Source organism: Cucurbita pepo, chromosome 2, assembly GCF_057944985.1.
Source record: "Cucurbita pepo subsp. pepo isolate OVF chromosome 2, ASM5794498v1, whole genome shotgun sequence".
NCBI classification, from domain to species: domain Eukaryota; kingdom Viridiplantae; phylum Streptophyta; class Magnoliopsida; order Cucurbitales; family Cucurbitaceae; genus Cucurbita; species Cucurbita pepo.
This window is the reverse complement of record NC_141799.1, coordinates 15823216-15843207: the sequence shown is the minus strand read 5'-3', so window position 1 is coordinate 15843207 and position 19992 is coordinate 15823216. Positions and strand designations below refer to the sequence as shown.

The window sequence follows — 19992 nt, the reverse complement described above, 5'->3', positions numbered from 1 at the left end:
ATTTCACATCCAAACAATCTGAGTGAATTGCACTGAATGAAACAATCTGAGTGAATTGCAGAGTAATGGCTTAATGTTTAGTATTCAACAGAAATCTCCAACAATAAACCATGAATCTACTTCAGATTTTGAGCACAAGTTTCCATTCAATTTCATGAAACACTTGTAAGAGTTCTTTTTTCCACTTCCCTTTTCTTCTTTTCTTCTTTCTTTTTCTTTTTCTCACAACTAATACAAACTATAAACTGATTTCTAAACAACCAAGTAACTTACATAACAAAAGAAAGTAATACAAATTGAAGATACATTATCAGAAAATAAACGAACGACACAACACAGCACAGCTACGAGAGACATCGCAATCTACCGATAATTTTGATAGCTAGGACTGTACATACAGCTCTCAGCATATTTCACCAGATCTTTAGGTTGAGGGTGGCGAGTGGCCAGACCTATGAGACATTGAATGATTAGCAAATTGTAACTCGTTGAAAAGTTTGGGAAAAGGAAATGAAGTTGAAGACTCACCAAGTTCATAAGCTTTTGCAGCCACACTAGCAGCAATATGTGCTGAAATCTTTCTGATGTTGGTAAATGGAGGATAGATGAGTCCTTTGTTGTAGTCGTCTTGGGTCACTTGTGAAGCCAAGGCTTCCGCTGATGGTAATAAACAAGTACATTAATATGCTAGGAGGGATTGAACCCCGACTCGATAAAAACGATGACTTAAACATAGCAATGGAAAAAAAGTCCCATCTTGCACTTTAATCTTGCTAGGCTTATGAGTACTTACAGGCTGCTAGAAGCATGTCGTCATGAACACGGATTGTGCCTGACATAATCAACCCCAAACCCAATCCAGGAAAGATGTACGCATTGTTTGCCTGCATTGTCGTAAAGAAATCACCATAGAATAATGTTAACACCCAAATCTTGATATACGTTAAGCTTATTAGACAGAATTGAATTGAAATGTGGAACCTGGCCAGGCACAAACGTCTTCCCCTTGTAGTTTACTGGGTCGAATGGGCTCCCACTTGCAAAAATGACACGACCCTGAACAAAACAACCCAACAATGTCATACAAAATGAATATGGAGGAGGACAACCTATGGCAAAACTGAGGCAGTTGAAAAATTGCCATTGTATTTACCTGACTCCATTTATAAGCTTCTTCAGCAGTACATTCAGATTGGGAAGTAGGGTTGGAAAGAGAGAGAATGATAGGTTTCTGCAACAAGTTAACCAATTCATGATCTGCTTATACTCTTCTTAAAGTAAAAAACAAAGGAGAAATCAGTTAGATGGATTCAATACCTCATTGATCGAGGCCATAGTCTCCACGACTTCTTTAGTGAATGTTCTTCCAACGCCTGATGTTCCAATCAAGACAGTCGGTTTGATTTCCTGATGTTAAACAGTAAAAAAGAAACTTAATACTTCGTTCAAATTTATGAATATGCATTTGTGGAGGTAAATTTGACACACCTTAACGGCATCTATGAGTTTCCTAATAGGTTTGTGTTCATGAGCCCAAGGTTTCTTGAAATGTTGGAGCGTATCCTTCCTAGAACTTACAATCAGCCCCTGAGGAAAGAACAAAAAAAAAAAAAAAAAAAAAAAAAAAAAAAAAAATCAGAAATTAAAATTTCAAAAAACTTAATGAATGATGAACACCTCACAAAACTTGATGAATTAGTTACCTTCGAATCCACGAGCCAAATGTTTTTTCGGGTCTCTTCCAAGGGAGCATTGGTCTATACAAAGGCTAGCCCTTGTTAATTAATATGAAGATTAACCAAATAAATTTTGAGCGAAGTATGTGGAAAATCTACAGTCTAAAATGACTATTCATTTTAACCTGTTTTGATATCTCAAGGGCTATGAGTTCTGCAATTCCAGTACCAGCCTGAGACAATGAAAGGAACACCAAACGTTAATATTTTACGTCAAAACTAGGAGGAACATTTAAGGTGTTGGACATGAATCAATATGGACATACTTCTCCAGCACCAAGGAATAAAAACCTATGGTCAGCTAAGGATCCGCCAACAAATTTTAAAGCTGCAATGAGCCCAGCAAGGACGACGGATGCTGTCCCCTGAGATTCAATGCGACAAAGATATCAGAGATAAGTTGGTTGAAATTATATAAACAGTAAAATGAAAAGTCCAAGGTTCTAACCTGAATGTCGTCATTAAAGACTAGATGAGTTGCACCGTATTTTGCTAGCAAGTCGAATGCATTGTGGTTTGCAAAATCTTCAAACTTCAAAACGTGAAAATGGAATTAGATGAATATTAGAATGATTAAGAAAGAAAAGATTAGATTTTCCCAACTATACAAGTATGTGTAATTATGATAAAGTACCTGAATGAGTAGTTTCTCCCCATAGCACTGTTTGACCGCAGTCATGAATTCATCTATAAGTTCCGCATATTCCTATGTCGAGTAAAAGCATCCCACTTAAGCTTGGAATGAAATGAATAAAGCCACCTTAAACTATAGATGCAAGATACAAACCTGCCCAGTAGCTCTCTTTTGCCTGAGTCCAATGTAAAACTCATCATTCAACAACTCCTCATTGTTCGTACCGACATCAATGGTCACAGGCAAGCACTGAAATTTTTGATAAATTAGATATTGAGACAACGAGAAAGGAAATGAAGCAAGCAAGGTTAGTTTCGAAAATCAATTATATAGAAGAGTAGGATGAGATCGTATAGGCACTCACCGCTGAAGGAAAAACGCCCCCGAGTGCAGTATATAAAGAGAGTTTTCCAACGGGTATGCCCATCCCCTAAAATAATAACATGGATTTGCTCTGTGTTAGGATCATTAGATTCAATAACAGACAAGAAGAAAGAGTTCATCGCTCAATCTCAAGCTTCAGTGGAGGATCATCATTTTAAATACTTGTAAACAAGTTTCATTACGAAAGAGTCGCAAATGGAATTAACCTGACATCCAAGGTCTCCTAGCCCCAAAATTCTCTCCCCATCAGTTACTACAATGACTTGAATGTTCTTCTCAGGCCAATTCCGCAAAACCTCAAGGATCCTCCCCCTGCAAAAGAAACTTGATCATTTCAACACGAAAAACCAAGAAAGAAATGCATCACAATCAAGAAACGTACTTTTCTTTCAAACTGATGTAAAGACCCTGTGGTTGCCTGAAGATGCTTCCATATTTCTGGCAAGCTTCACCCACGGTTGGTGTATACACAACTGGGAGTAATTCTTCTACATGATTGATAAGGAGATTGTAAAACAGCTTTTCGTTCCTCTCCTGAAAAAGGGTACAGAAAAGGTTGGTTATAAGACAAACAGTACTGAATCTGATATGCAAAGTACCAATCTTGGGAGAGAAAACCTTGTTCAATTTCATAATAAGTTCCACTGATGTACTTACAAGGATTGATGCATATATTAAGAACGTTGGTTCAACAAGGTTCAGAATTTTGTGTTCAAGAAGATGAAATCCAAAAATTTAATCAAGAATCATTTGAAATTCCTACTAAAAAAATGACATCAATAAATGGCTACCTGAAGATCCATCATAGCCATGTACTTCTGCAATGGCACCTGATATTGACGAATATTGTGTAACATCTTCTTTACCTGGAAAGTTGTTCCAAATAGTTTCAAGAATCAAAAACTAGGTTTTGTAAAGTTTACAATGCGCCTGAATGGTATCTCAAGTGAAAGAGTAACCTGAATATTCTGAGCAACAACCGCCGGGGGTAGCAGACCGCGCAAGTAGTGAGCATCTCTTTCTTTCTCAGTAAAAGCAAGCCCCTTGTTGTGGCGTGGGTCTCTCAATAAGTTATATCCACTGAGTTTCCAGCGAAAAACCAACACAAGGAGAAGAAAAAGAATCAGCTTTGAAAGATTGAAACAAAAGACAGCAGAAAAGTGAGAGAAATAACATAAAGAAATTTCTCTCAAGGGTTTGCAGAGTTCAAATAAGTCAGCAGGAAATCACAAATCAGCAGCTATATGAAATGTAAACTCAACAAATAACATATAGGTCTAGAAGATTATCAAGAACACTACACCAATATAATATGATGCAAATTGCAATCAGTTAATTCCTATAAAATTCAAAAACTAAGTTAAGATTATAATATAAGATGACACAAGCTTAAAAGGGGGTGAATAAATTAAACAATCAAGCCAAAAAAAACAAAAAATTGGGGATCGTGATTTTCACCTTGCAACAGAAACGCTCCAAGGTGTCATGATTTGCTCCTCTGTGGCGGCGGCGGAATCATCAACATACGCATCCTGAGCCCAGCTGCTGGCGGTGGATTTGGGTTCCACCTCGACCACCGGCGACGGTGCCTTGGCAATTTCATTCATAGTGCTGTTCTCCACGACAACACTGCCGCTTCGCTGGCCGGCTCGGCCATTCGAGTCCATCGACACCACCTTCAGAGACACCGGATGCCGCCTTCCGGTGCCGGAAGAAGTGGAGCAAGCTCCAGAGACACCCATCTGGGTCTGAGAAAAAAAAAAAAAAAAAGATCGAGCAACATTGAACGAATCAGAGAAATCCCGCAAAAATTAAAACGACCCAGATACAAAAACATAAAACAAAGGGTGAAAAAGTAATGGAATCGAATTGCAATACCAGGAAAGTGGTTCTGTTCAAGGAGATCATGGTGAAAAGTGATTGTGGGGAAGAGGAAGAAATGGGGGGATTGTTTAAGTAAGGGTGTGAAGAGAGAGAGAAAAATAGAGGATGAGGAAGGAGAATGGAATGAGAATGTGAAGAAAGAAAGGTGTCCTCCGGTTTCTCCTGCTAAATCTGTCCTCCCCTCTCTCTCTCTCTTAGTCTCCCCCCCGATCTGTTTCTCTCTCTACTGGTTTTTGTTTAAAGCCTAGGCTGGGAAGAGAATGCAAAGCTGGGGAAATGGGAAACTTATAGGAAGCTGAAAAAAGTGTGTGTATTTATTTATTATTTGAATTAAAAAGGGTTGGGCAAAGTTGATGGCCTACTGAATTTGTCAAAACAACAAACTAAACCCATCTATAAATTAATAATTTTGAAGTATAGGTTAAACAATGAACAGAGTAAGATTAAGCTAATCTAAGCAGGGTTAAGGAATTAGGTGGTGAAGGTGGAATGAAGGAGAAAGGATCCAGTGCGGCGAATTTAGACGGGAAAAAAACACGGCGTATGACGTGGAGGGACCCATCATATTTGTCATTCCCCTAATATTTCACAAAAACTCCCCACATTTTGATGCTTAATCTCCCCCTCACACTCCACCCTTTCACCAGGTTGGAAATTCAAAACCAAGGAATTTTTTTAAATAATAATAAAAAAAGAGGAAAATACAGATTTTGAGGATAGTTGTTGTGGTTGGAATGAAGGTGAGGAGAATTTTGGTGGAAATGAAACCCCAATGCGAGAAAAAAAAAAAAAAAGGGAATCAAATAGGGTAAGTACACGTGGACAACATGCTGTGTGCTACTATGACCGTCGGTAACGTTAAGCAAAAGGTGGACAAGTTGATAGAGAAGAAGAATAGAATACATTGAATTGATGAAAATAAGGGGGAAACAAAAATAAAGGTAGTGTGGGCCTCACTATGAGGGTTTGATATAATAACACCACACATTTGGCATCAAACTACAACCATATATTTTTTTCCCTAAGATTTATCGACCCGCGTTTCCTCTCATTTCTACCTCCTAATTCTTCGTAACATCCACATTGATTGAAGGGAAGAATGACACATTCATTTACAAGCGTGTGAAGAAGCTCGAAAAGAAATTTTTTAAAGAGAACAAAATATATTAACGGTGAGCTTGACTATTGCAAATGGTATCAACGTTATGTAGTGTGCTAACGAGGACATTGAGCCTCGAGTGACAATGGATTATGAGATCCCACATCGATTTGAGAGAGGAATGAGTAATAGGGAGGACGTTGGGCCCTAAAAATGCGTGGACTGTGAGATCCCACATCGGTTGGATAAGGGAACGATGGGTGGATTGTGAGAATGAAACATTTTTTATGAGTGGAAACCTCTCCATGATAGACGAGTTTGGTAGACTTTGAGGGGAAAGCCCAAAACAGACAATATGTGCTAATTGTGAACTTTAGGTGTTATATTTTCCATGAATTTTTAATTAGATATAGGAGCGGTGAGCGGTTTTTTATATGAGCTAAACAATCACAAGAAACTATCACACTTTCCATGAATTTTCAATTAGATAAAAAATATTGGAGTGGTTCTTCAAATGAGATAAATAATCACCCTTTCCATCTCTACTCATCTTGTGAGCATTCCTAACTCTAAATATGTATTTTTTTACCATCATCTCGAATATGCTACTTGACATCTCTTTTGAGGTATATAGTTTGAACCCTAAATTTGAATATGGTAGAAGATTTAATTGATGATTGCATTATTTTAATATCTCGATCACTTTCTTCTTTTACATTGCTTGTCAATTGGACAAACACAATTCTATCACACTTGTCAAATTTTAATTATTTTTTTTTTCTTGTAACTATGCAAATGTCCCACATATACTCATATAATTGAAATAATTGAAATAGTAACATCAAATTTTCAACAAATTCAAAGCTCAAACCTTATCGCATAATTAAATCGGAAGAAATGTCCACAAAATATGGTGGTGATTATTACAAACTTTGGTTGATTAAATACAAGATATTATGTTGTTGATAAGACATAGGTGAATTGGATTATCAATTGAAGTGCCACAAAGAAAGCTTATTGGAGGCGTGGGGTAGGGCGGTGAACACAATGGGCATTACCATCGGTGGTGGGTTGGCCGAGCACGTAGCCATTCTCTACGCCACATCCCTAAAGTCTCTTCTTCCATGCCACACCACCACACACACCAACCCAATGAATTTGTCAATATTAAATTTTGATGTGTATGAATATATCATTACCGACAAATTCAATGAATTTGTCAATATTAAATTTTGATAATTATTAGATATAATTACGAAAATAAGCATTTGATTGGAATAATAATTTTATAGTTGGAAGGAGGGGTAGGTAGATTAGTATTTAACTCAATTTTAATTATGATAGTTTAGTGCTTACATAGTTCAAATTGCTATTAAAATACCATTTATGGAGTTATATTGGAACAATTAATTTGGAAGTAAATTCTTTTAATTGGTCGTGAGATCTTGTAATATAATAATTTAATGATAAAACATGGTGTGTAAGCAATGATTATGATTCAAAAGAAGCAGGAGTGTTAGAAAACAACGTCCCAAGAGTTGTCAAGTATGTTTCTTGGCCATGTCCGCCCTCCAAAATTTTTCCTCTTTTTTTCACTCACTTCCCTATTTTGGATCGACTCAAATGACTAAAGGCCAAATTTTTGTCATCATCCCTTCAAACACAAGGGAGAGTTTACGTCGAAATCGACGGTATAAAATCTTGTACAAGTGTTTGACTCGTGAATTAGATTTGTACTCGAAACTAAAAAAAAAAAAAAAATAAATAAAAGAATAATTTAAGTTGATAAAAATTTAGATTTTGGATTGACAGGGGTACTAAGTTTTACAGACAGATTTGAAAAGTCAAACACAGAATATATTTAGTGTGGGTAATTACAACAATAACCTTTGAAGATGTAGACTCCACGCATTTACACGCAATCCCTGAAGTCATGTAATTAGTTGTATGGTTGGAGACATAAATGCAATTTAATGGTAGACTCTAATTAATAAATGAGGAGAAAAATAACAAGGGTGTATTGTAAAGTTTTAAACTTAGGTCTAAAATGATATTAAACTTTATGGAAATTTATTATATAGTTTTATGCAATGAAATGTAGTAATAGTAAAGATGTTGAATTATGAGTTAAGGGGAAAAAAAATCAAGAAGGGCGGCTAAAAAAGAGAGTTGGTGGTGGTGGTGGTGGTAGAAGAACAGCCGCGTCGACTCGCGGCCTCTAGTTTTGGATTTAAAACAGAGAGGGCCCACCTCATACAGTGTTCTTTAATATTGGGTGTCAACGTCAGCCGATGCTCGCCACACGCTTTGGCTTTGGGCGCCCCGCCGTTAGCCCTACCCCTCCCCTAATAACTCATTCCCATTATTGCCTTTCCTCATAATGAATACACTTTTAGGCCCATGTTCAAGCCCATGCGTAATACCCACCCACCTAAGCCCAATTCATATGTAAGCCCATGACTAATACCCACCCACCTAAGCCCAATTCATATGTAAGCCCACACAAATCGGAGGAAGCCTTTTCTTTTAATTAACTTTATTCCTTTATTAGTCCAACCTCCACCCTTTTTATTATCATTACATCAACTAATACACATTAAAGAAATTAAAAGTGAAAGCTAATTAGTGTTGTGGTTGATAGACGAACACGACTCTCCACAAGGATATGATATTGTCTACTTTGAGCATAAACTCTCATGGCTTTGCTTTGGGATTCCTCAAAAAATCTCATACGAATGGAGAGAGTATTCTTTGTTTATAAATCCACCATCATTCCCTAAATTAGCCTGAAACTTTTATCAGTTAATAGTATACGGTTAAGTTTGTATATTGTATTATAATCTAAACATAGTTCAAATAAAGGGGTAAGGAGTAAGATAGTAATTATTACGAAAACACATGATGATTATCATTTAATACATAAAATGAAAATGGCGTAGAATTATTAGAAAAAGCTGTGTGGTTTGCAATGGCCACCACACCATAATTGCGTCACAGTCTCAGCTGTGATCCACATCGACAACAATTATATCTGTAAAAAAAAGGATTCAAAAGCAAAAAGGAAAAGAGAAAGAAGAAGACGATGAATCAGGCACAGCTTGAAACAAACAGAAAAGAAAGAAACAGAGTAGACCCTTGCAAAAGAAAGATGATTTCCATGATGTCCCTCAATTTCTTGGCAACTCATCATTGCTTCTTCATCTCCTTTTTTCCCTTTTAATTTCTCCATCTCTTCGAAAAAATAAATCCAACCTTACCGGAAAATCCCTCTTCATCGAATTCCCCATTTTCCCCTGTTTTTCTTCTGTTTTCCAACGATGGGAATGATGTCGCCTGAGCTCACGGCGGCGACCCCCTTCGACTTCCGGGCTCCCCCACCCTCCCCTATCAACACCAGCCGCCGCTCCTCCGTCACAAACGACGACGTTCTCACCGACTTCCTCGAGCACTCTCTCCGCGTCCCCAATCTGGTTTTGCCCGAAAACATTTTCCCGAGACAGAGATTCATTCAGACCCCACCCAGGATTGATTTTCGATCCATTGAATCGTCGGATCATGATTCTGTGGTAAGGATTTTGGATTCAATGGGCAGCATTGGGTGTTTCCAATTGGGGAACCATGGGATTCCAATGGAGCTGATTGGGGCGGCTGCGTCGGCGGCGGCGGTGGGGGTTTTTGGGATATCGCGGGAGAAAAAGACGGTGGTGACAAGGTCCCCGGAGAAGGGGTATGGGTTTGAGGAGTATTGGGATGGAGAGGATGAGAGTGAAGTGAGTGAAGAATTTGTGTGGAGCCGAGATGAAGGTCTGAGGAAAGAGATGGAGGCCATTTCGGGATTTGGATATTCGGATTTCAGGTAAGCTCTGTTTCTTTACTATTCATCATCAATTTTAATATTCACCCCACAAATCCCATTTGAAAATCTTTTGGCAGCAACAAAATGGAAGCACTGACACAAGTAACAGAGAAAATGGGGGAGAAAATTGTTAAAATTTTCGGGGAAAATTGCGGGAAAGTTGCAGAGAAGGAAGTGGGTTCGAGGCAGGGATCAGTGTGGTGTGTGCACAAGCAGAAACAGAATGACGAACTGGAAAACTGTATGAAACATGATGTGATGAGAATGCTTATAAGGGGAACTGATATGTCTCATGCCTTATGCTTCCATTTCTGCCATGGATCTTCGTCTTCGTCTTCTTCTTCTTGTGTATTCCATGTTTACTCGAAGAAAGGTTGGGTTTGTTTTGTACCGGAGGAATCCGCGATTATGGTCACCGTGGGAGACCAGATTCAGGCATGGAGTGGGGGGCAGTACAAGCATGTGATTGGTAGGCCAATTTACAAAGAAGAAAAGGGGAATAATATTAACAATGGCATTGGCATATCAATGGCTTTTCTCTTTGCTCCCACCTCTTCTCCCTCCCATGTCCCCCCCACTCTTTCATTGCCCCATCAAGCTCTATTTGCTCTCTTCTTAATTCTTCTTTACAACGCTTTCCTTTACTTTCTCAATTAAACTTCCTTTCTTTTTTTTTTTTTTTTTTTTTTTTTTTTTTTTTTTTTAATTTTATTTCTTCTATTCAATCTCTCAATCATTCCCTCAACACAAACTCATTTGCTTTCATGTGCTCTTTTTCTATATATTATACCATTTTCTTTTTGCCCGTTGAGATACATAAATGTACATTAATGTTAATCACTCTCGTATAAGGTTTGTTACAAATAAATTCTCGTGTTATAACACATTAGGATTTAATAGCGTCTCAAATTCATCCCTAATAAAACCAAATAATACGTCTATAATATGATTTAATAATATGTCCCTATAATTTAGTTAAACCTCATAAACTCACATTCATATCATTACAAATTGTTAACATAATGTACCTGACACGTTTTCTATATGTAGTAATCAATTATTTTGTATTAGAATATATATATATATATATTTTTTTTTTTATTCAATAATGAGATATTTGATTTAAAAAAAAAAAACATAAGAAATCCTATAAGGTTTTAAAATAAATATTAATTTTCAGTCCTCTTATTCTCAGTGGAGTGCCATATTGGAAAGAAATTGCTTTTAGAAAATGAGATTGAGTTAAAGTAATAAAAAAAAAAATTTAATGATAAGTTAGATTCATATATTAATGTTATTATTTTGTTATTTGATTTCGTGACGCATGTAAATAAAATAAATCTAAAGAAACAAAAATTACTACAAATAACTTTAAAAATATAATAATTATGAACTAATTGAATGAAGCCATACTTTTTTAATAGAAGGTTAAGATCCAAATAAGATAGAAAATTTAAAAATTAAAACTTGTTAGGAGTCATTAATTATTAATACATTAATCTACATAGATGTTTTTGTTGTCCAAAGATATAGAAATACATAAATATATATACATGTTAAAATGATTGGAAATCCTAAAAAAGTCTTCATCTGGGGCTTTCATTAGGAATTAATGTCAAATTATAGAAGGTTTGGTTGGTTAGAAGTCGCTTTGTTAGGAGCCTACCAATTTTTTATTTTTATATATAATATAATGTTCTATACAATACTACTCTCACATGTCACTTTGCTCTTCTTCGTCTTCTTCTTCTTCTTCTTCTTTCTCTCGGCATCAATGGCGGAGCCAAACAATTCGAATTTAGAGTCTCAGAGTACAGAGATCAAAAGGGGAAATCGAAGGCACCAAATTTACAGAGGCGTACGGAAGAGAAGTTGGGGCAAATGGGTGTCGGAGATTCGTCAGCCCAGGAAGAAGTCTCGGATTTGGCTAGGGACTTTCACCACACCGGAGATGGCAGCACGTGCACACGACGTGGCCCTGCTCAGCATCAAAGGCGATTCCGCTAAACCCATTCTCAATTTCCCTCAACTCGCCGGTTTGCTTCCCCGCCCGGTCTCCTTAATGCCCACAGATATTCAGGCTGCGGCAGCCAAGGCGGCGGCGATGGTCCATTTTGATTCTACGATGCCCACAACTTCGTCGTCCAATGATGAAGAAGGGTCGGATGAATTGGGGGAGATTGTGGAATTGCCCAATATTGAAGAGGAAATCGGCGCTGAGTCGTGGAACAAACTCGAGTTGGTTGACTCGGTGGATTGGTGGGGGAATCCGTCGTACACAGCGGCGGAAACTGATTTCTTTGGAGGGTTTTCCGATCAGAGTACGATTCCGGTCATCTTCGACGGCGGCGATTGGGAATGAAAAATAAATAAATAAATTGTCAACCTTCCACATTAAAGAGAGAAAAAAAAAAAAAAAATCCAGGATGTGATGATAAATGAAAAAGTTAATTAATTTGAAATAAAACTAATTAGGTTGCGTCTAAATCTACATTAAGTAAGATTTCAAATTTGAAATTAAATGAAGTTTGGAGCGTCTCGAGTCAATATCAAGTGGATTATCCAAATTTGCCTCTCTTTTTTTTTTCTCCCAATTAAAATGTGAAAATGATAAAATATATTGTGTGATATCATTACTAGGACACAATATTTTAATGAGAAAATCCAAAATTCGAAATTTAAAAAATGGCTAAACTTGTATTTGTTGAATTCATCGTTAAGAGTGAAACATGGTTCCTAAAATCATTAATATTGTGTTGGGAACTTTAGAATTGGGCCATCATATAGTAGCCACGTCATCAAATGAGGCCCAATTGAATGCTGGCCATGCTGGGCCATTTTGGTAAAGAATGCGAAGCCCTTTCTAAGGGGACTGGATTGCGTGAGCAAATTCAGTTGGGAATTAAATATATATATATATATATATATATTATGAAGACATTGAGATAGGAATATAAACATATCATGTGCATGCATGCAAAATCATATGTACTTATGTTGTATACTTAGGTGCACACTTTATTATTATTATTATTTAGTTAAGTAATTGAAGTAAATAATATGGTGTAAATATATAATTAAAAGAAAAAAACAGGAGGACCCATTGGATAAGGCATTGTCGAGGATTGGGTGGACAAGAGTAACATTCCTCAATGTGAGCGTACCTCCATTTCTTTTTTATAATTAATTAATTAATTGATTATCATCCCTCACATGTGTCATGTGATATGGCCTAAGCAATCTCATTTATTTTTAAATAAATAAATATGTATTAAAATGGATTTCTTTTGTTTGCATTTATTTGGTTTTTAAATTGGGGTTCTAATCTTAATAACTCAATTTAAGATTTACCCAATAAATATTTTCATATTTCTTATGAAAATGAAAATAAAAATAAAAATAAAAATAAAAATAAAAATGAAAATGAAACCGAAGTAGAAAGAAATTAATGTTATTAAAAGAAAAAAGAGAAAGATGCTTGAAATAAATTAATTAGTTTTAAAAGTCCGTACATCCACTCAGTCCCACCATAATCATTGTCCCCTCTTTCTCACCGCCCTCAACTCCAAAGGTTTTTTACTCGTGCCATGGTAAATAAAAAAAAAAAAAAAAAAAAAGTACAGAATCTATTAATTCCTTTTTCCTCTCTTTTCTTTTCTTTTCTTTTTTTTTTTCTTTTATTTTACTGGAAAAATCTACTACAGCATGTGCCTGAAATCACCGCCGTTAGGACGGTGGACCAAATACTCATCACAACCGTTGGATCTGCCGAATATCGAACCTTGACTTAAAAACTGCTCTTGCTGTTGAACCTCCTTCTGCCGTCGCAGTTCCATCACTTTCCGGTGAGAATTCGAGTGCTTCGTCGACACAAATGTCGGGCTCGCAGCGGGTCGGTATTCAGGTACGAGTCGCCCCGACTTGTACCGAACCCCGCAAGCGTTACACAGAGTTTTCGGCCCAGTTGGCCCAGTCCGCCACTGCGGCGTCTTCTCCGCCGCGCAATGCAGGCATTTCCTCCCAGACGGCGACGTCGTTTCCGACTTCACTGGACCCCCCGCCTGGAGAAGGCGCGTGGACCAGTCGCAAGGCGAACCGCGTGACCGCTTGCTTCGAGCCTTTCCGGGGAGAGCTTCGTGTTCGAAAAAGGAAGTCGTTTTTGCACTTCCATAACCAAACGCCGTGGTGCCGGAGGACGACGGCGTTTCTGGATGCGCCGCCGTACCGGTGAGGAACGGAATAGGTGGAAAATCCTTCTCAATCTCCTCTGTCGAAAATGAATCCTCAACGAAATTCGAAAGCCATTCGAGTTCCGCCAAATCGTCGCGCTAAAGGGAAAAAAAAAAACAAAATTATAATCACAAATTTCTCTTCTAATTTAACAATCAAACTAAGGAGTAACAAATTCAACTCCAACCAAAATATTGAAATACCGGAATACAGAGTTCGGTGGAGAATTGAGGTTCACCGAAGCTCGCAGAGCCAAAATTCCCCAACGCCTGATTATCGCCGCTAGAAATTGATGAATTGCAGCTCTCAATTGCAGTGACCGTCGACGAATCACTGCAATTTCTGGCGACGTTATCAAAGAATCCGCTAGTGATTGCCACATCGTCATTGGAGAAGTCGAGTAGATATTCATCGACAGCAAAATGGTCAGTAGTGGAATGGTGCTTCTCGGGCGAAAATTGAGAGGCTCCAGCGCCGTAGAAGCCACCAAGGAGATACTCCGGCACCTCCATTGAAGCAGAGCAGAGTTGGAGAGAAGAGTAATTAGAGTTGCAGGAGAGAGGAGTGAAATGAGGGGTTTATGAGAAGGCGGAGGAGGGGCGTAAGTGCAAATACGAAAAGTTGGGGGCATCTTTTATGCATGCAGATAAATATGAATTTAATAAAGGGCATGTGACATGAAGGTTCTGTAAAGTTATTATTAACTTATATTTTGTATTATTTTTCGTTTTGGGGGTATCTAATTCTAGGCCACGGGCACTACTACTTACTTACATATCCTCTATTTTCCTTTTTAATATATAAATATAATTTAAAAAAAAAAAAAGAAAAGAAGAAAAAGGAACCAATGATATTATTTTTACGTAATTTGATAAACTTGATAAATGGAATAATTAAGAAGAGGTATGAAAATTGAAATAAATAAATAAACCGTAAAGAATCAACCCTGCACATTATGTCGAAGTGACTTATAACTCCAATAATGTCCAAATTTTTACGGACGATTCCTCTGCACCTAATAATTTTATTTTATTGGGATAAGTGATTTTTAATATTTTTAATATTTCTGATTCTAATTTAAATGAATATAATTATATTATTGCTTGGGTGTTGCCCAATCATCACCATCTTTAACCTCTAATTATATTCCTAAACCCACGTTTAAGCACGATGCTTACAGCTCAACTTTGTAAAATTTAACGCCTTCTATTGGTTTAAAGAGTAAGGATAATGCTAAATTAGTATGTAATTTTGTAAGTTCTGTAAATATATTAGACTAAATCAACATTTCAATTTAACCCAATTTTACTTACCAACCCACTTCTACTCCACGATTGTTTTTATTTTATTCTTAATTTTTTAAATTTCCAATTTATGTCCACCTGCTTGATTTTGTAAAAAATGTGATGGATACGTATAACAAGAGTTATAAAACCGGATCATTTATAACGACATGTGCAACGATCTCTCTTTTCAACACAACGTATAAAATCTCTCTTATAGATTGTGCAGCTTTATTTTTGTTAAAATGTCAATTTTAGATTCTTATTAATTTTTAAGATGTTTCTCTTAGTATTAGATTAGCAGTTTTAGTTTAAATTTATATAAAAAAAAATATTGAGATGGCATGTTGGTAAGTCTGACACAATAAAAAAAAAAAATAACAGATAAACATGGAAAAGATAACCAACCCAAAGTTATGGAGACTCCACACATATCCTTAAAGTAGGGACCAAACTTGTTGAGATTAATTTAAATTTTAAACCACAGTATAACATTATATATAAAATACTTCTTAACAACTATGTTCAAATTGGCTAGAGAAAAAAATATATAAAAAAAGAGTAGAATTATAAAATAATAATTAAACAAAAATAAAAATGTATTATTTAAACAAGTATATGTACTTGAAATTTGAAAGAAGACCTATTTAAAAACACGAGCGACCTATAATATTAATTAATAATTATGATAAAAAAATAAATGGTTAAAACTAGTTTAGGAAATAAATGTATAATTAAAGTAATTGAATATTTGGTTAAGTTTGATTAGATTAAAATGAAAAATGTATTTAGATTAGACTTTTTAAAATTGTGGACTTTATGAAGGGGGGAAGTAGTAGGGTTTGAGAAGCACGTGAGAAAGGTGGGAATGTGTCAGGGATCATGTGACACTTACAGGTTCGGTTTCTTTTTTATAAAAAAAATGAATAAATATGTAATTAAATATAAATAAAATTGCATTTTGTTTGTGTCATTGTCAACTTTGAAGGGGGTGGTTTCACAAAGAGCTCAGGAATCTATAGTAGGGGCCAATTTGGAATTAACTTTCTTGGATGCTCCCTCACACGTGCATTGTCTATGTCATGCAAGGCACGTGCAGAATCCATCCCATCCACCCCATTTCCAAAGCACCTTCTTCTTTATTTTCCTCCAAACTATAATCATATAAATCCCCTCTTTTTCAAAAATTAAAATTCTCTAAAACTGGACATTTAAACCTATTAAATATTATTATGGTTTATAAAAATTAACTTTAAAATAAGTAAGATATATATATATATATATATATTGGGGGTGAATTTATGATCCACCGCTCTCCCTTTGGTTGAGGTGGGGGGGAAATTATGTGAAGTATACTGAAAATGTGTGAAGGCTGGTTCCATGATGGAGCTTCCAAAGCTTCACCGTATTGTCACAACCACCTGAGCAAAGGTTGTGAAGGGGGTGGAGTAATGCGGAGCAGACAAGGGCACCTGGTGCAGTAGATGGAGCCCATGAAACAGACCTGACTCCTACTGGGTGAGCTTCATCATCCATACTAGAGGTGTCCCAACCACCGTCAGCTCTTGCAGTGAATACAGAGATATTGGCATCAGATGAGCCACATGCCAACACAACACACCCACTTCGCGAGGGGCCCTACCAATTGAGTCTACACAGGACTTGTGAACATCCAATGTATGGGCTCTCTCACCTCTCATTTTGATTGCCTTCCTTCCATCTTTAACAACCAAATTTTAGTATTACGTGATAATGAAGCCCAGCCCATACCACCCATTCACCCCTACCTCAAGGCCCTTTTATTCCATCTATATACCTATGGGCCCTCCTCGACTCCCCTTTTTAAGTCCACAGCCGTCCTCTTCGGTTGAATTATGACATAGTTTCTACTCGTGTATTATATATATATATATATATATATATATATATATATATATATATATACATATATAAAAGAGTTTTTTTTTTTTTTTTTTTTTTTTTTTTTAATAAAAGAAAGGGCCAAATTAAAATTTGGGTAGGTGTGACAAGAAAGAAAAGATATTTATTTTAAGTGAGAAACGCATTAACATATTATATAAATATATATTTTAAAATTTAATATTCAATGAACCCTTTTATATACCCTTCCAATTCTCGATCAAAACCAAATCCCTTCTCCTTTTTTGTCTCTAAAACTCTCAATTCTTTTCTTACAGAATTGTTGAAAAAAATGGATCAAAATCTACAAGTGATTTCGAAGAGAATTTTGAATATGGTCCGTATAGCTTATTACATGCTGAGGAAAGGAATTTGTAAGAGCAAGCTTATGGGCGACCTCACAAATCTCATGTCCAAACGTCGCAAAATCACCGGCAAAGCCATCGCGAATCTCATGTTCCACCACCAAGATGGCGCCGCCTCTGCCTTCTCCCTCGCCCCTTTTCGCCGTAACCACCACCCCGATGGCACCGCCGGTCACTACGAATTTAGCTGCCGCAACAGCCCTGCTTTTCCCAGCTTCCATTACTTTAACAAACGCCGTCATTTCTTCACGTGCACTCAGACACCCAACACGCTGGACGATGACGTGGCCGCGATGAATGCTTTCAAGACTGTTTTGGAAGTTCTGAACAATGACATGGCGTCCCCAGCGGTAGCCGAGTTTGGGCGAAGCCCGATGGTGGTGAGGCAGCTGAGAGTTACTGACTCGCCGTGTCCGGTTGCGGGAGCTGCCGTGGAGGACAGCCACGTGGATAAAGCGGCGGAGGAATTTATAAACCGGTTTTATAAGAAGCTTCGGTTACAGAAGATGGGGGAGTAAAAGGGAAGTTTTGAAGATGAAAATTAAGGGTGCTAAGTTTTGTCTAATCTTTGTACGTATTGTGCTTTGTGCCTCCACTTTTTTTTTTTTTTTTTTTTTTTTTTTTATTTTTTTTTTTATTTTTTTTTTTCCTTTTTAAATACTTATAACAATAATAATAATAATAATAAAAATAATTCAAAGAAATTCTAGAACTCCAAACTTTTAAGACAGAAAAAAGGGGTCAAATCGATTAAGAATGAGAAGCCGAAGAGGAATTGTCCTCTGTTCTGATCTCTGTTACTTTACTCATATTATTCCTCTTCTCCTGTTCTACTACTATGTTAAAAAGGAGAAGCTGAAGTGGGATCGAAAGATAGATGCTCTGATACCATGTTGAGAATGAGAAACAAGTCCCACTTATGTTTTTCATCATTAACAAAATCTTAGTTCTGCCGATGCTGTTTGAAGCAACCATTATCGTCAATAGATGCCATAATCCAAACTCCAATAAACAACAAAATTGAAGCTTCTCCATAGCCGCTATCAATCCTCCAAATTCAGCTTCCGCCGTGTATTAAAGTGAATCCATGCCACCACCTTGAAAAATATGGCTTCTATAAGATTCCACCACCGTTATGAAAGTGAACAAAACATTTTTTATAAGGATGTGAAATTTTTTGTAGCAGACACATTTTAAGGAAAAGTACAAAACAGACAATATGTTCTAGCTCATCAGACGTGTTTTAAACACAACGGTGAGCTTGGATTGTTATAGTTTTTTTTGTTTAAGCATATTTTAAAGTTGAAGGATGAAGGCGATTTTGGATGTATGAAGATATTAGGATGAATTTGTGTGTTTGATTATAATAATGGAATATAATGAAAGCATAGATTACACGTTGTATTATTAATAGGTATGGTTGAAGCTAAAGACAAAGGTGTGAAGTTTAGGGCCTAAATTAAAGTTAAGTTAATAATGCCTCATTTTGCATGTAATTTAAGGTTACCATATAAAAAAGGAAGGTGGGAACGGGCAAAAGCCGAAGACCACCCAGCTCCCATAAAACCCCAAAAAGTTTAGGCAAAGTATTAGGTGGGCGCAAGAACTTAGGGCAAATTTGTGTGTGACAAATATTTTCCCATTTTTAACCTTAAAAAAAAAAAAAAAAAAAAAAAAAAAAACATAAAACATAAAACATAAAAGAAGTAGTTTCGTAGTCATGTTGAGTTGGGTATATGTTTGTTGGTTCATAATCATTTTTCATAATGGGAAGTAGTTTGGTACACAAAACCATTGTTGAAAATTTTATGCAACAAGGAAATGAGAAAAAGGAACTAAAAAGGGGTTTCAAGCAATTGATGTTAACTGGCAGCTACTCTTTAGGAAGCAGTGGAGGAAGAAGGCAAAAAAGAAAAAACCTTTTATTTTATTTTTTTAATTTTTTATTTTTATTTTATTTTCCTTTTAAGAAAAAGGAGAAAATGGCCTAATAAATTTCCCACTCTCAAACACTCAAAAACAAAAGTCATTTTATATAGTTTTTTTTGGTGCCTGCTTTGATTTTTCTAGTAAATGAATTAATATATTTAAAGTTGTTCCTTTTCATTATTTATTAATGCCCAGTAGTGCTTTGTCTTTTGTTTTTTTATATTAATATTTAAAAGCTCAAATAAATTATTGGTGTTCAACATTGGACTCAAACCTTGTGCACCCATATGATTACATACAATGCTCTACCAATACATTTTAATATTATAAAGTATATGTAAATATTTATGTAATTAACGTTCTGCTTTCTGGGTTTATCCAGATAAATTAAGAAACCGTTTACAATGTGATAACCAGTTGAATTGAACTATACTTAAATTGATTTATTAAAACGATGGATAATACATTAGATCTTGTAATCTTTTCCATTGATTTGGATAATGGATCACCTAGATTGGTATCAACAAATCTAGCCAAGAATATTTGTGTCAATCAAAGATACCTATGAGAAAAAGTACAAAGCATACATAAAAAATGAAACTTAGAAAACAATAATAACAATAGTTTCCTTTGATTGTACCATTCAAGAATGAAGTGTTATATTAATAACTC

The 19992-nt window shown here is 36.2% G+C and overlaps 4 protein-coding genes and 1 pseudogene across 4 annotated transcripts; 3 read left to right on the top strand and 2 right to left on the bottom strand.

Annotated features, from left to right (window-relative positions):
* Positions 1 to 96: 96 nt before the first annotated feature.
* On the bottom strand, positions 97 to 4898 carry LOC111788678 (NADP-dependent malic enzyme). The gene is made up of 20 exons (XM_023669112.2): positions 4633 to 4898; positions 4213 to 4502; positions 3714 to 3834; positions 3546 to 3620; positions 3137 to 3288; positions 2961 to 3066; positions 2735 to 2800; positions 2524 to 2619; positions 2371 to 2442; positions 2185 to 2268; positions 2003 to 2101; positions 1862 to 1909; positions 1704 to 1757; positions 1489 to 1587; positions 1318 to 1407; positions 1154 to 1231; positions 982 to 1056; positions 794 to 884; positions 529 to 657; positions 97 to 452 (listed from the first exon to the last, which is right to left on the bottom strand). The coding sequence occupies exons 1-20, from the start codon at positions 4660 to 4662 to the stop codon at positions 364 to 366; spliced, it is 1944 nt and encodes a 647-aa protein (XP_023524880.2). The 5' UTR covers positions 4663 to 4898; the 3' UTR covers positions 97 to 363.
* A 3761-nt stretch (positions 4899 to 8659) lies between these two features.
* Positions 8660 to 10394, top strand: DTA4 (downstream target of AGL15-4). Its single transcript, XM_023669110.2, has 2 exons — positions 8660 to 9593; positions 9671 to 10394. The coding sequence occupies exons 1-2, from the start codon at positions 9055 to 9057 to the stop codon at positions 10248 to 10250; spliced, it is 1119 nt and encodes a 372-aa protein (XP_023524878.2). The 5' UTR covers positions 8660 to 9054; the 3' UTR covers positions 10251 to 10394.
* A 922-nt stretch (positions 10395 to 11316) lies between these two features.
* Positions 11317 to 12160, top strand: LOC111788676 (dehydration-responsive element-binding protein 3 pseudogene; annotated as a pseudogene).
* Positions 12161 to 13068: 908 nt separating this feature from the next.
* LOC111788675 (GATA transcription factor 4) lies at positions 13069 to 14430 on the bottom strand. The gene is made up of 2 exons (XM_023669109.2): positions 14027 to 14430; positions 13069 to 13921 (listed from the first exon to the last, which is right to left on the bottom strand). The coding sequence occupies exons 1-2, from the start codon at positions 14333 to 14335 to the stop codon at positions 13292 to 13294; spliced, it is 939 nt and encodes a 312-aa protein (XP_023524877.2). The 5' UTR covers positions 14336 to 14430; the 3' UTR covers positions 13069 to 13291.
* Positions 14431 to 17236: 2806 nt separating this feature from the next.
* On the top strand, positions 17237 to 18030 carry LOC111788674 (uncharacterized). The gene has a single exon (XM_023669108.2). It carries the CDS (start codon positions 17319 to 17321, stop codon positions 17907 to 17909), a length of 591 nt encoding a protein of 196 aa, XP_023524876.2. The 5' UTR covers positions 17237 to 17318; the 3' UTR covers positions 17910 to 18030.
* The last annotated feature ends 1962 nt before the right edge of the window (positions 18031 to 19992 follow it).

What these genes read in the sequence shown, in the direction of transcription:
- LOC111788674 (XM_023669108.2), top strand. Translation starts at nt 17,319, where the DNA reads ATGGATCAAAATCTACAAGTGATTTCGAAGAGAATTTTGAATATGGTC.
- LOC111788678 (XM_023669112.2), bottom strand. Translation starts at nt 4,662, where the DNA reads ATGATCTCCTTGAACAGAACCACTTTCCTG. An exon ending in GGGGCGTTTTTCCTTCAGCG is followed by an intron (nt 2,620 to 2,734) that starts GTGAGTGCCTAT and finishes CAAAAATTTCAG; the next exon opens with TGCTTGCCTGTGACCATTGA. An exon ending in AAGCTTATAAATGGAGTCAG is followed by an intron (nt 1,057 to 1,153) that starts GTAAATACAATG and finishes TGTTTTGTTCAG; the next exon opens with GGTCGTGTCATTTTTGCAAG.
- LOC111788675 (XM_023669109.2), bottom strand. Translation starts at nt 14,335, where the DNA reads ATGGAGGTGCCGGAGTATCTCCTTGGTGGCTTCTACGGCGCTGGAGCC. An exon ending in CCACCGAACTCTGTATTCCG is followed by an intron (nt 13,922 to 14,026) that starts GTATTTCAATAT and finishes TTTTCCCTTTAG; the next exon opens with CGCGACGATTTGGCGGAACT.
- DTA4 (XM_023669110.2), top strand. Translation starts at nt 9,055, where the DNA reads ATGGGAATGATGTCGCCTGAGCTCACGGCGGCGACCCCCTTCGACTTC. An exon ending in TTTGGATATTCGGATTTCAG is followed by an intron (nt 9,594 to 9,670) that starts GTAAGCTCTGTT and finishes ATCTTTTGGCAG; the next exon opens with CAACAAAATGGAAGCACTGA.